This window comes from Podarcis pityusensis (genome assembly GCF_964106645.2).
Source record: "Podarcis pityusensis genome assembly, chromosome: 13".
NCBI lineage: Eukaryota > Metazoa > Chordata > Lepidosauria > Squamata > Lacertidae > Podarcis > Podarcis pityusensis.
Window position 1 is genome coordinate 8,557,753 of NC_138038.1, and position 15,030 is coordinate 8,572,782.

The following is a 15,030-nucleotide window of genomic DNA, read 5'->3' on the forward strand; positions in this document are numbered from 1 at the left end:
GTGTGAACAGAATAAATGTATAAATGGGCAAACCGGCGAGACAATTATTTGTATGGTCTTAATAGATTTTCTACAGTAAATGTGGGTTTGCTATATAAAACCTATTAAAACCGTACAAGTTGAGGAATTTATGCAGGGGTTCGGTTCTGGGGATCGTACCTAGGCCCAAAATCGTGTCTAGTCAAACACATGGGGTGCAATAGCAGTTGGGATTGTCAAAATGTTTTGCCCCCCTGGGTTCCCAACTCATTTATTTCTTTATTTGTTGGTTGGTTGGTTGTTTTGTTTGTTTGCCCATCCATCCGTCCATCCAATTGAATATTGATGATTTACAATACTATACCACAGCATAAATTAGTAGAAATCCACAGAGAATTAACTCATAACTGAGAAATGCCTGTACTCTGTGCAGAGAAACATACTATATTCTGCCGCAAGGAAATTCAAACTCACACAAAATATATTCACCCAGATCAGCACAATATACTCAAATATGACTAAAAGCCACCAGATACGTCTGTTTTATCCTTAACTTTTTAATAATCACATTTTGTTAATAATACATGATGGGGTGGCTTTGGAAGTTTTTGAAGCATAGCTCAATTGGTTAGAGCGTGGTGCTGATAATGCCAAGGTTGGAGGTTTGATCCCCGTATGGGACAACGGCATATTCCTGCGTTGCAGGGGGTTGGACTAGATGATCATCAGGGTCCCTTCCAACTCTGCGATTCTATGATTCTTTCCCTATTTTAAAAATGAAAAGCAGGATGTCACTGAAAGCAGGGAGAGAGGAAGGTCCTGCTTCAGCATTTGCTTTCTTGCCAATTGTCCATTCAATATTGTTGTCCCAAGCTGCTATTGGGACGCGGGTGGCGCTGTGGGTTAAATCACTGAGCCTAGGGCTTGCTGATGAGAAGGTCAGCGGTTCAAATCCCAGCGACGGGGTGAGCTCCCGTTGCTCGGTCCCTGCTCCTGCCAGCCTAGCAGTTTGAAAGCACCTCAAAGTGCAAGTACATAAATAGGTACCGCTCCGGTGGGAAGGGAAACGGCGTTTCCGTACGCTGCTCTGGTTCGCCAGAAGTGGCTTAGTCATGCTGGCCACATGACCCGGAAGCTGTCTGCGGACAAACGCTGGCTCCCTTGGCCAATAAAGTGAGATGAGCGCCGCAACCCCAGAGTCGGCCACGACTGGACCTAATGGTCAGGGGTCCCTTTACCTTTACCTAAGCTGCTATTAGAGGCAGAATTGTGGAAGAAAACAAGAAATGAGGTATAGGAGAGGTTTATTGGTACATGATCAGAGTCTCTCTCCCTCTGTGTGTGTGAGAGAGAGAGAGAAAGAGAGAGAGAGAGAGAGATTGCTTGTGCAAATCCTGAGATCTGGCCCCTCAGCACTGAATACTTTCCCAGAGACTACATACACATTTTTTCAAACATGTATCCCACAACCATCTAGGTCAGCGGCTTGCTTCTTCTTTTTAATTGTCTACTGAATGACAGGTGGGTTCGGTACGAAAGCACAGAACACGGGGCTTCAGATCTCCATTCGGAATCGCAGCGTTGTGTCCACCATTTTCCTCTTATAATCTTCATCAAATACCTCATTCTGAGCCACTGTAAAGTGATTTTTCCAGTCTCCAGCGATCCCTAGAAGAAAGAAGAATATGAATCAGATGTTCACGAGCTCTCTGGAAGATTCAGTCATTTAAAAAAGGGTGGACAGTTGAGAGCTCCCGGTGGTAGATTAATCAACTGACGTTTTAATCAGCAAAGATACGTTTTATTTGGTAAAAGCCAGTTTTAGTCAGGCTGGAAGGTAATGGGCCACCTGTTTACTTTAGCTAGGATAGCTCAATAGGTACAACATGAGATTCTTAATCTTAGGGCTGTGGGTTCAAGCCTGAATCCCTGAATTGCAGGGGGTTAGACTAGAATCAGGGGTCAGCAAACTTTTTCAGCAGGGGGCCGGACCATTGTCGCTCAGACCTTGTGGGGGGCCAGACAATATTGTTTTTGGAGGGGGGGAATGAACGAATTTCTATGCCCCACAAATAACCCAGAGATGCATTTTAAATAAAAGGACACATTCTTTGTTGTTGTTGTTTAGTCATTTAGTCGTGTCCAACTCTTCGTGACCCCATGGACCCGAGCACGCCAGGCACTCCTGTCTTCCACTGCCTCCCGCAGTTTGGTCAAACTCATGCTGGTAGCTTCGAGAACACTGTCCAACCATCTTGTCCTCTGTCGTCCCCTTCTCCTTGTGCCCTCCATCTTTCCCAACATCAGGGTCTTTTCCAGGGAGTCTTCTCTTCTCATGAGGTGGCCAAAGTATTGGAGCCTCAGTTTCAGGATCTGTCCTTCCAGCAAGTACTCAGGGCTGATTTCCTTAAGAATGAATAGGTTTGATCTTCTTGCAGTCCATGGGACTCTCAAGAGTCTCCTCCAGCTCCATAATCCCTGCCAAGAAAACTCCATGGACAAGGACACATTCTACTCATGTAAAAACACGCTGATTCCTGGACTGTCCATGGGCCAGATTTAGAAGGCGATTAGGCCGCATCTGGCCCCCAGGCCTTAATTTGCCTACCCATGGACTAGATGACCCACATGGTGTCTTCTAACTGTAGAGCAGAGGGACGCAGATGGCGCTGTGGGTTAAACCACAGAGCCTAGGACTTGCCGATCAGAAGGTTGGCGGTTCGAATCCCCACGACGGGTTGAGCTCCCGTTGCTCGGTCCCTGCTCCTGCCAACCTAGCAGTTCGAAAGCACGTCAAAGTGCAAGTAGATAAATAGGTACCACTCCGGCAGGAAGCTGCTCTGGTTCGGCAGAAGCGGCTTAGTCATGCTGGCCACATGACCCGAAAGCTGTACGCTGGCTCCCTCGGCCAATAAAGTGAGATGAGCGCCGCAACCCCAGAGTCGTCCAAGACTGGACCTAATGGACAGGGGTCCCTTTACCTTTTTACTCCCACAGTTAGAGGCAGGAATGCTTCTGAATACCAGTTGCTGGAAATCTCAGAAGCGGGGAGTGCTGTTGTCCTCAGGTCCTGCGTTCAGGTTTCTTGCAGTCACCTGGCTGGCCACTGCAAGAACAGAATGCTGGGCCAATGGCCTAATCCAGCAGAACTCTTTTTCTGTATTTATGGCTTTTCCTTCTAGTACCAATATTGAGGTTTTGGTACTATTCAGACTTATTGTTCAGTTGAATTGGGGTGGTTAATTAATCAATAATAATAATAAAAACCGAAGTCAGTTACTGATCTGTTCATGATCCTAAATCTTTACGGAACGGTGGTCAGAGAGGACGATGCAAGTCTTTTACCTTTGCGCATAAATGGGGAGATGCTGTGGTCCATCATGGCAGCTGGAGCCATCCTATAGTTTGTGGCAGGATTGTGCTTCATCAGTTCAAAGGATGTGTTGTAGGCAATCTTATCCACAGCAGAATCTTCCAGGTTCTTTCCCAAGAAATGTACCACTTTCTTTATCTCACGCTTTGGATCCTGTGGGAAACGGTGTTGAAATAGATCAGCATTTTGATGGTTCTTGGGTATTTGATGACGCAATTGTGCTTCTAATTCAGCAAGCTTTGCTGAATATATAAAACCCCACACAGGAGAAAATGAAGGACACCCATTATCTTTTTGTTGGACCCTTGGCCCGAGTCAGGAAGGCAATTCTTAAGATTTTCCACATTTTTAAAAACAAAAATTATACCGCATATAATCCCCTGCAAGATTTGCTTCTTCCAATATGTCACATAAAATAACCTCAGGGGCTTATCCTGTTGGCTCCTACCTCTTTCATGTCTTCATAAAACAGGTATAGGATGGGGTGGTCGTTCCTCTTATCCCACCAGCTTTTCACATGGTCATACCAGGATCCAAAAGCCACTAAATTTTGAGAAAGAGCAGAGAAGTGGGGAAATAATAGATGGGTTTTATATATTTAAAAAAAAAACCCTAACAAGTTGAATCTTGTAATAGAATACAAGGGCCTATTGGCTAAATTGTAAACTGAGAAGTCCCCAGACCTAATCCTGTCTCAGTTACATATTTGCTAGGGGGCTTTAAGCAAGCCACACTTTTCTCAGCCTCAACTCCCCATCTGCAAAATAGAGGGAATGATGCTGGCCCGCCTCCCAGGGTTGTTGTAAAGATCACTGAAAAAACCGCACATCATAATAATAATAATAATAATAATAATAATAATAATAAATTTTATTTATATCCCGCCCTCCCCAGCCAAAGCCGGGCTCAGGGCGGCTAACAACAATAAAACAGTACAACAGTACAACACAACACAACACTCTAAAATCATTCATTATAAAATTGATTCAAATCAAGCCACTGGCAACCATTGAGCCAGAGCTCCGCGAAGATTGCCGAGGGAGGGAGTCAGGCTGTGCCCTGGCCAAAGGCCTGGTGGAACAGCTCTGTCTTGCAGGCCCTGCGGAAAGATGTCAAGTCCCGCAGGGCCCTAGTCTCTTGTGACAGAGTGTTCCACCAGATCGGAGCCACAGCCGAAAAAGCCCTGGCTCTAGTTGAGGCCAGCCTAACCTCTCTGGGGCCTGGGACCTTCAAGATGTTTTTATTTGAAGACAGTAAGTTTCTCTGTGGGACATACCAGGAGAGGTGGTCCCGTAGATACGAGGGTCCTAAGCCGTATAGGGCTTTAAAGGTTAAAACCAGCACCTTAAACCTGATCCTGTACTCCACCGGGAGCCAGTGCAGCTGGTATAGCACTGGGTGAATGCGATCTCGCAGCGAAGACCCCGTAAGGAGTCTCGCTGCAGCATTCTGCACCCGCTGGAGTTTCTGGGCTAGTCTCAAGGGCAGCCCCACGTAGAGCGAGTTACAATAATCCAGTCTGGAGGTGACTGTCACGTGGATCACAGTGGCTAGGTCAGGGCGAGAGAGGTAAGGAGCCAACTGCTTAGCTTGGCGGAGATGGAAAAATGCCGCCTTTGTTATAGCTGCAATCTGCGCCTCCATGGAAAGGGAGGTGTCGAAGATTACACCCAAACTCTTAACGGATGGTGCTGGCACTAATTGCGCCCCCGCAAGAGATGGGAGTTGCCCCCCCAATCCCATATCGTCCCGTCCCAGCCACAGGACCTCTGTCTTCAAAGGATTTAGCTTCAACCGGCTCCCACGTAACCATCCAGCCACAGCTTCCAAACATCTGGTCAGTGTGTCCAGGGCCGAGTCAGGATGGCCATCCATCAACAGATAGAGTTGGGTGTCATCGGCATACTGATGGCAACCCAGCCCAAAACTCCGAACAAGCTGGGCGAGGGGGCGCATAAAGATGTTGAAAAGCATCGGGGAGAGTATCGCACCCTGAGGTACTCCAAACACCAAGGAGTGGCGCGATGACAATTCTCACAATGATCTCAGCTTGTGGTAGCAGTAGTTTTCGACTAGCCACTGCTGCCTTATTCATTCATTCGTTTCATAAAACTTGAATAAGGCAGCAGTGGCTAGTCGAAAACTACTGCTTCCTTCTGTTTCCACTGGCTCACTCAGGGCTGTGCAGGCTCTGATATTACTCCAGATCAGCTATTGGCACAGCAGCATGAGAATAGATTGGCCAGGGGTGAGTTAGGCCAGGGGTTCTTAACATGTGGCCCACGGACCCTGTGAGCTTCAGGGGGGTCTGTGCACCGGACACAAAAGGAAAAATGTTTGCCAGTGCAATAAAATTAAGTGCATGCAAAACTTTGTGTGTATGTATTTATAATTGCATTTTTTCTGAAGAGATGGGGTCTGTAGTTTTCATCAGATTCTCAAAGGGGCCTGTGCCCCCACTCCAAGGGTTAAGTATCACTGATTAATTTCAGTCCACCATCATGTGTGTGGCCAGTTCCATCTATGGCAGCGTTACTTAAATCTTAAAGAAAACCAAGGCTAAAATGGTTGTGAGATCAGAACCTAATTCCACTGACGTTCCCTGTGCATTTCTGCATGAAGATGGTGGATCAACATAGATCTGTAATCCACAGGTGCTGGATCTAATCTCTGTAGTCTTAACACCTGGATGATGATGATAAGTATAATATAAACCACATATTCCTCAGCTTTGACACACATAGAGTTTTCTCCTGGCTTTATAGCTTAAATGCCTGGAGTGCTCCACAAACTTAGGTCATTCTTTGAGATGCTGATGAGAGCACTTAACTGGCTAGCTATTAACCAAGAAACTGGTTTGAACAGCATCTTCTAGTACAGGGGTCAGCAAGGTTTACCTCGCCTGGGCTGGTTCACTCCAGCGGAAATCCCTCCATGGGCCAGATCGCACGCGCACGTAAGCGCGCAGTTTCCGGTGTCTGCTTCTGCACATACGCAATTTTCGGTGCCGCGGAAGCGAGTCCCCACACTGCACTGCGCCGGTTTAGCACAGCATGCAGGGACTCGCTGAGCGGGCGGCTCAGTTCGGGGGCAGCTCAGGGGCCGGTTAAATGACCCCCACGGGCCGCTTGTGGCCCATGGGCCTTAGGTTGCCTACCCCTGTTTTAGCAGATCAGAGGTTCCCAAACATTTTTCAAAGAGGGCCGGATTTGATGAAGTAAACATGCGTGAGGGCCAACCAAAGTTGTTGAGCTTTTTTAGAATTTGACTGCTGGATAAAACTGGCCAAGGGGCTGGATTAGGCCCCAAAACGGACTTTGGGCATGCCTGTACAGTGGTACCTCGGGTTACTCACACTTCAGGTTACAGATGCTTCAGGTTACAGACTCGCTAACCCAGAAATAGTACCTCGGGTTAAGAACTTTGCTTCAGGATGAGATCAGAAATCGTGCCCTGGTGGCATGGCAGCAGCAGGGGGCCCCATTAGCTAAAGTGGTGCTTCAGGTTAAGAACAGTTTCAGGTTAAGAACGGACCTCCAGAATGAATTAAGTACTTAGCCCGAGGTACCACTGTACTAAATTATAAAGCTCACTGGATGCAGGATCACAGGCTGAACTGACCCTCTGCCCCAAACCCATAACAATACTTTATGTTTCCTGGGAAAGTGAAAAGTTTAAGTACATACAGTGGTGAATGGATGGGCAGACTTGCCTTTTCCAGCCATGAATTTCTCCAGGTAGTTTTCCCAGGGACCTGGGTCCGGGTGCAGCTTGTTCATCAAGTCAAAGTGGTAAAAGGAGACAGCGACATCCTTTGCGTTGCGAGCCACGTAGATCATCTTCATAGAAGGGAAGCAGGGGGGGAAACACATAATCCAAATTGTACTGGTAGTTTTTCACACTAGGTGTGGATTTTTTTTTTTGCAAAACTCTGAAACTAGCTGCCTTGTGGGATTGGTGCCCAGTAGGATTACCTTGCAGCCATTTTCCCAGAAGGACTTGGGAAGGAGGTCAATTGGGAGGTGGGTCTTCACCAGGCGAGGAGATGGCATCTGAGTTAATTGTTCTGTGCCTGGTGAGCAAAAGAGTGTTACTGGGTAATATGGTTGAACAGTTGACCTGCGGCATAAAGGACAGTTGACTGTTCCTGTCGGCCGTCATTACCTAGCTGTGGGCAGAAGAGGGAACTGTGGTGAGATCTGTGACCTGCAGGCCAAGGAAACTTCATTGCACCAGTAGGCTAAAGCAACTCAGACAATGCATGGATCACTAGAAAAAGCTTTCAGTATGGTAGTTGCGGGAAACCTTTTGTGATGGCCTGGGATTCAGACTCAGAGGCTGAACCTGAAGAATTCCAGCCTGCACAGGAGTCCCCACCTCCAGAACCAGCTGAGGCGGGGCTGGGGCCTGAGCCTGAAGGGTCCTCACCTACGCTGGATCCTCAGGTGCAGGCACCTGCCAAGTCTGCTCTGGCCCCTAAGGTGATGGAGGACCCATTGCTTGCAGGTGCTCCACTCTCAGCCCTGTCAGGGGAAGGTAAGGTGGCCTCTGGGTCCGGTCACCCTCCAGCCTCTCCAGAGCTGCAGAGGCTCAGGGCAGAGAGGCGGAGGGAACTAAATTCCTGCAGGAGGAGTGCTCGCCTCCAGGCCAGGAGAGGCATGTCACCTGTGGACCAGAGCCACCCTATGCCTTGGGGCAGATAAAGGCCAGCCAGCCCCAGTCCCAGATTGCGGGAGCAACGTTGTTGCTAGCCTGTTCCTGCCTGCATCCTCTCCTGCTCTTCTGCCAGAGTTCCTGACCCCACCCAACTTCCTGCCTTGGACCCAGCTACAGCTCTGATGGACAGCCTCCATACCACACCATCGACCTCGGACTGGACTCGGACCTCGCCTCTCGGTTAGCCCCCAGGACCAGCACACCTTTACCCCATGCTCGCCGATGTTACAGAATCATAGAATTGTGGAGTGGGTGACCCCAAGGATCATCTGGTCCAACCCCTTGCAATGCTGGAATATTCAGCTGCCCCATACAGGGACCGAACCTGCAACCTTGACATTATCAGCACCACGCTATAACCTGCAGAGCTATCCAGTTGCTGGACTACGACTCTTATCAGCCCAACAAAGCATGGACAATAGCCTGGCATGATGTGGTTCAGCAATATCTCATCTGGAGGGGCACAGATTCCCCACCCCCGTTTAATGATCTGAGAAACAAGGGAACGTATTGTTATAGCCACACACACCCCAATCTCCGTGGAGGTTCCAGGCATTTACGCAGGGTTCAGTTTCTTTGGAATCAGGCACAGCGGAGACTGTTGTGTCTTTATGATGTATGGTTTATTTATAGATATATACAACCTGAGCCTAGGATGGCGGGGCGGGAGGCTTCCAGCTTTAGACTCCAGGAGGATCCTGTCTCTCCCATGGCTGCCAGGTTGGATTCAAACTGTCAGCCCCCATTGCGCTGTGACCCCTTTTTCTCCAGCTTGCAAACTGCTTCCCCAAACACAACTATTTCCCCTCTTGCTTACTCCAGCCTACTGCAATTCTGAAACTCCCTCTCCCAACTCTGCATAGTCTTTTGCAAACTACCCAGAGTCCAGGGTACGACCCCTACCCTCTGCGTTCCTTGAGGGGCCATCACCCTGTCCTTTGCACTCTCTTAATGGTCCATCTCTTAAAGGCGATTACTTCACAAGGAAGCCTGCCTCGTTTATTTTTTTTAACATGGCTTATACTTTAACATGGGACGTGAGTGGTGCTGTGGGACGCAGGTGGCGCTATGGGCTAAACCACAGAGCCTAGGACTTGCCGATCAGAAGTTTGGTGGTTTGAATCCCCACGACAGGGTGAGCTCCCATTGCTCGGTCCCTGCTCCTGCCAACCTAGCAGTTCGAAAGCACATCAAAGTGCAAGTAGATAAATAGGTACCGCTCCAGCGGGAAGGTAAACAGCGTTTCCGTGCGCTGCTCTGGTTCGCCAGAAGTGGCTTAGTCATGCTGGCCACACGACCTGGATGCTGTACGCCGGCTCCCTCGGCCAATAAAGCGAGATGAGCGCCACAACCCCAGAGTCGTCCAAGACTGGACCTAATGGTCAGGGGCCCCTTTACCTTTACCTTATACTTTAACATGCTAAATTCAATGCCTGGCACCCCAGAATTAGAAGGAGGTGGTCCAGGCACCCCACAAATTTATAACACTATTCTTCCCTGCTACGGGAAATATTCCCAATAGCCATATTAGAAGACTGGGGGTTTTTTGTTTTCAATATGGTAGGGTACCTGTTTCTAGTCATCCTCAGCGAGAGAGATGCTGGCAGACAGCATGATTTTGAGAGCTGCTTTGGATTTGGGTTGGCAGGTCTGTTTGGGGTGGTTCAGTGTATGCGTTTAAGACTGATAAGTCATTTATTTTTGGCAGGCATGCTACTCAGCAATTTGTCAGTGTGCATGCCTGCCCTCATCACTGTGTGATATACCCAGAGGTCCTTTTCCTTAGCTTCTGGTATATGTGTCTCCCCCATCTTTTCTTTCACTGTCTACAGCTAGGCAAACTAAGGCCCAAGGGCCGGATCCGGCCCAATCGCCTTCTAAATCCAGTCCGCGGACAGTCCAGGAATCAGCGTGTTTTTACATGAGTAGAATGTGTCCTTTCATTTAAAATGCATCTCTGGGTTATTTGTGTGGCAAAGGAATTCAATCTTTTTTTTTCTTTCCAAAATATGGTCCGGCCCCCCACAAGGTCTGAGGGACAGTGAAGTGGCCCCCTGCTGAAAAAGTTTGCTGACCCCTCATCTACAGCAGGCATAGGCAGATGTTTTGAGACTACAATTTCCATCCTCCCTAACCACTGGTCCTGTTAGCTAGGGATGATGGGAGTTGGAGTCCCAAAACATCTGGAGAGCCAAGTTTGCCTATGCCTTGTCTACAGGCTTTTCCTGCAGGTCCACTTAAGGATGGTCCAAGACTTCTTTGACTTGGGTCCAATCCAGCACATGCCTCTCCTGATCTCCACTACTAGTGATCACAGTGCTAGGCTGTTGTCTGAAGTGAGGTGAGCTGTCATGTCACTCATTTTCAGGCAGAAGTAGTCGAGGCTCCATTTGCGCTATGCATTTAAACCAGTATCACATCACTAAACAGTCATGGCTTCCCCCAAGGCATCATGGGAAATGTAGTTTGTTAAGGGTGCTGCTGAGAGTTGTTTAGGAGGCCCCGATCCCCTTCACAGTGCTACAATTCCCAAAGAAGAGGTGTAGGCTGTTAAGCCACTCTGAGAATTGTAGCTCTGTGAGCAGGAAACGGGCCTCCTAAGAGCTGTCAGCACCCTTAACAAACTATAGTTCCCACAATGCTTGAGGAAACCATGACTGCTTAAAGGGACACGGGTGGCACAGTGGGCTAAACCACAGAGCCTAGGACTTGCCGATCAGAAAGTCGGCAGTTCGAATCCCCATGACGGGGTGAGCTACTGCTGCTTGGTCCCTGCTCCTGCCAACCTAGCAGTTCGAAAGCACGTCAAAGTGCAAGTAGATAAATAGGTACCACTGCAGCGGGAAGGTAAACAGTGTTTCCGTGCGCTGCTCTGGTTCGCCAGAAGCGGCTTAGTCATGCTGGCCACATGAACCGGAAGCTGTACGCCGGCTCCCTCGGCCAATAAAGTGAGATGAGCGCCGCAACCCCAGAGTCGGCCACGACTGGACCTAATGGCCAGGGGTCCCTTTACCTTTTTTATGACTGCTTAAAGTGGCATGATACTGCTTAAAATGCATAGCAATGGTGGCCTAACCATCCTAACTTCCTCCCTGCACCTGCTCCCACTTCTCTTTTTTCTCCCAGTTTGGGCGCTGGATGTTATGAAGAGGGAAAACCACCCTCTGAAAATTACGTGTGATCTAAATATATAAAATAGTCTCACTCAGCTGCCAGAAATGCAGGTTTCTTTTATGCTCCCTTTCCTCAAGGCAGGGAAGAGGAGCTTTGATCCTTGGCCAGAGATCAAGAAAAGATAGGAAAGCACAAACTCAGAGGAAACTGCTTATTCCTCCACCCACTTTAATTTTTACCTGTTCACCTCAGATCTCTGAAATGCAAGTTCTCTCGGTAACTCGCACGCAAGTTTACCTGCTGGCATCTTTCCTGGGGCAGCAAATTCCAGCATGGGCACTTTATTGAAAATTGCCCGTTTGCTTTTGTCGGGGTCGCCATCGTTCCTAATCATGTCCACAATTTCACTCATCCATGTAGTTCCTGGAAACAAACAAACAAACAGAAACGAAAAGTAAGACAGGGAATTTTCTCAGAAGTCCAAATGGGCTGATACACCTGCTGAAACATCTCCAGCCAATGCCTTAAGATCAATAGGGGTGTCCTAAGGGGCGCGGGTAGCACTGTGGGTTAAACCACAGAGTCTAGGACTTGCCGATCAGAAGGTCGGCAGTTCGAATCCCCGCGACAGGGTGAGCTCCCGTTGTTCAGTCCCTGCTCCTGCCAACCTAGCAGTTTGAAAGCACATCAAAGTGCAAGTAGATAAATAGGTACCACTCCGGCGGGAAGGTAAACGGCGTTTCCGTGTGCTGCTCTGGTTCGCCAGAAGCAGCTTAGCCATGCTGGCCACATGACCTGGAAGCTGCACGTGGGCTCCCTTGGCCAATAAAGCAAGATGAGCACCGCAACCCCAGAGTCGGTCACGACTGGACCTAATGGTCAGGAGTCCCTTTACCTTTTATGGAACCCTCGAAAAGCTCCTAATAATTAAAATCTATTGACATGTATAGGTTACAGCCATGTGTCTCAACCCCATATGTGCTTACTAGGGTGCAAGTCTCACTATTTTCTTGTAGGGCTTGCTCAGCCATACATGACTCGAGCCACAAACTCCCTGTAGCAGGCATAGGCAAACTCCGGCCCTCCAGAAGTTTTGGGACTACAATTCCCATCATCCCTAGCTAATAGGACCAGTGGTCAGGAATTATGGGAATTGTAGTACCAAACATCTGGAGGCCTGGAGTTTGCCTATGCCTGCTCTATAGGGCACGCTCTTCTTCAGGCATTCCTTAAATGTGTAAACAGATGGGGGTGGAGCAGTGGGGACAAAATGGCAGCCTGGCGTCTTCTTGTGCATTCTTGTACAAGATGGAAGCCCCCTTACAGGCGAGCCTTCTATACTACCTACACATTTCAGAAGCTGCCCTCCTAACTCATAGAGGGCAACGATGGCAGCGAATGGGTGCAGGAGTGCCAAGCTGAATAAAATATTGGGGTGGGGCCCAGGAAAGCCCCATCCAGCATAATCGTTTATGTGACGCAGTGCGAGCACACCATTTGAATGGCAAGGCCCATCAACTTTGGTAGAGCTTGGCCCCATCAAATATTTTATTGGGGAGGGGCTGAAAAACCCTTGGCCACTAGGAGTTGGCTTCCTCTCATGGGCTTTGTGATATTCTGGTGTTTATAAATAATAGTGTGTCCGTGTAATAATATTAGAGTAATCAGGGCAAGTTAATAGGTGGGGTAAGTGTGTAGGAAAGTGTGATACAGGGCAGGGCCTTCCTGGTGGCTGCTCCCAGACTCTGGAACTCCCTCCCTGAAGAAACTAGACTGGCTCCCTCCTTGCTGTCCTTCTGGCGGCAGGCGAGGACTTCCTTGTTCCACCAGGCTTCTGGGAACTGACTGCCACCGTTAGACACACCGAGATGGGCCACACTAGACAGCGAATTTTAGGCGGTCATCAAAAGGCAGCGGATTGTCAATGTGGTCCTGTTCCCCACGCAACGCTCACCAGATTTTGGGTACGTGGATATCACGATATCATCAGGCCTGCTCTGGAAACGGTCAATCCTGTCCCAGTCAAAGGAGAACGCGCAGACCATGGGGATGCCACGGACGATCTGCCAGTCTTTCCGAAGATAAGCATCTGGGCTGCCCATCTTTGGGGCGGCGTCAGGCAGTGCAGGCAAAATAAGAGAAGACGAGAGGACCACCTGCAAGACACTTTGCCGAATAAAATGCAGGAGGGGGAAGAAGTGGAGCTATGGCTGAATTTTGGTGGTCAAAGTCCCCAAATGACCATCCAGAGACGGCCAGTGGCAAACAGACCCAATGCCAGCACTTAGGCCATTGTGGCCATGCTCTGCCCCCACCCCTCCAGAGTTTATTTTGGCCATCTATTTTCATTTTAAAGGTGTTATAGTATGGGGGCAGCTGAGCAGACATGCATATGGCTACTGGTGCTCATCTATTCTCGCCAAGAGCCGAAAATGTTGGCTTTACCACCCAAAGCCTGCTCTCCCATACCAATGCACAAAGCGTGTTCTCCCTGAAATGAGAGCACATGTTGCAGTGGAGTCCGCCGAGCTATCCCTCTGTTGCCAGGCAGGGTTAAATATGCTGATCTAGGGCATTTGATTGGAAGGCTGGGTTGCTGGAGCAAATTGCATGTTGCAATGTGGTGGGTGGGATCAAAGGTTTTAAATACTGGGGCACTCAGCTTATTGCTTTCTCTTTCGCTGAGTGCATCAGATCACCCGCCAGCCCGCCCTGAGTTCAGGGTGTTTTGGTTGACCTTGCTATGCCTGTCATGGGGTCGTCTGCTGTTGAGGCAGGCGCCTGGTAGGAATTTTGTCCACATGGCTGATTAGCTGTGCCGTTTGGTTTACGCCTACTACGTAGCAAATCGTCACAACTTGTAAGGTTGCGGTTAGGCATTGGTTATAAATTGGTTGGAGGAGGGGTAAGGAAAGGCTGGGCCTGCCCCTCCAATGCTGGTGCAGAAGGGAATTCCGTTAAAGGAATCCAGGGGCTTGCCACGATTTCGTCCGAATCCCTGAAATGGGGCTAGGGCATTTGAAGTGGGAATCAAAGGCCCGCTTCGAATCATGTCAGACCCCAGGAGACCCCAGAGAGCAGTTTCTGGGCTGGGGGGAGACCAGCAGCACCTCCTATTTGCCAAGAGGCTGCTGTAGAGACAGCATCTAGAACGAGGTGCCAAGGAGGTGGCAGAACCAGCCTCCAAGGCGTGCATGGATTGGCAGCACTAACAGGTGATGCATTCCTTGGAGGCTGGGTCTGCTGCCCCGTGGGTCCTGCCGCCTGAGGCGGTCACCTCACCTTGCCTCATGGCGGGGACTGGCCCTGCCGGGAGGATCTGAACAGCCAGTCAGCCAAAATTGCACCCCTGAATATTTCAAGTCACTCCTCGTTAAAGAGTAGTCGAAAAATGTCCACCTCACATTAGAAGTTCAGGCACCTCGTTCCTCTTTGTTTTTGCAGCTTTCAAAGGCAAACTTTCCTCCCAAACTTTTAACAACAATTCCAGATTGAAGCGTTGCCTTTCCCCCTTCCTGCTCTGCTCCGCTCCGCCCTGTTTCAACAAGTTCCCAAACCTGGAGCCCTAATCGACTTTCGGAGAAAAACAGGCACTTGTTTTCTGAAAAGCTGCTGCGTTATTTAGACGGACAAAAGGGGGAAAACGGAGGCTTACCTTTCCTCATAGACAGATGGTACTGCTTTAGTGGTGAAAGACAGAGAGTCGCCCAGGAGGTGGTGTGATTTTTTCACAGGGATATAAACAGAGAAGGGATTAGGGAGGCTTTCTTCACAAACAAAAGAAAACCAACCCTCGGGAATAAGGCCAAGGAAACCAAAGGTCTCAGTTGCCCAAACAGAGTGTGTGT

General features: G+C 49.0%; 1 protein-coding gene across 2 annotated transcripts; it reads right to left on the reverse strand.

Moving 5' to 3' along the window:
- Positions 1-1,266: 1,266 nt before the first annotated feature.
- Positions 1,267-15,030, reverse strand: LOC308460458 (sulfotransferase 1B1-like). Of its 2 annotated transcripts, none has more exons than XM_080976898.1 (8): positions 14,838-15,030; positions 13,137-13,348; positions 11,480-11,605; positions 7,327-7,424; positions 7,065-7,191; positions 3,801-3,895; positions 3,325-3,505; positions 1,267-1,647 (listed from the first exon to the last, which is right to left on the reverse strand). In XM_080976898.1, exons 2-8 carry the CDS (start codon positions 13,282-13,284, stop codon positions 1,535-1,537), a joined length of 888 nt encoding a protein of 295 aa, XP_080833024.1. In that variant the 5' UTR covers positions 13,285-13,348; positions 14,838-15,030; the 3' UTR covers positions 1,267-1,534. The 2 variants fall into 2 exon arrangements, with proteins under 2 accessions (XP_080833024.1, XP_080833025.1); XM_080976899.1 differs by having other exon boundaries at positions 13,137-13,338; positions 14,838-15,029.

Coding starts and splice junctions, on each gene's coding strand:
- LOC308460458 (XM_080976898.1), bottom strand. CDS start 13,284: ATGGGCAGCCCAGATGCTTATCTTCGGAAAGACTGGCAGATCGTCCGT. Junction 11,606..13,136: donor ATCCACGTACCCAAAATCTG/GTGAGCGTTGCG, acceptor GTTTGTTTCCAG/GAACTACATGGATGAGTGAA. Junction 3,506..3,800: donor TTTATGAAGACATGAAAGAG/GTAGGAGCCAAC, acceptor CGTTTCCCACAG/GATCCAAAGCGTGAGATAAA.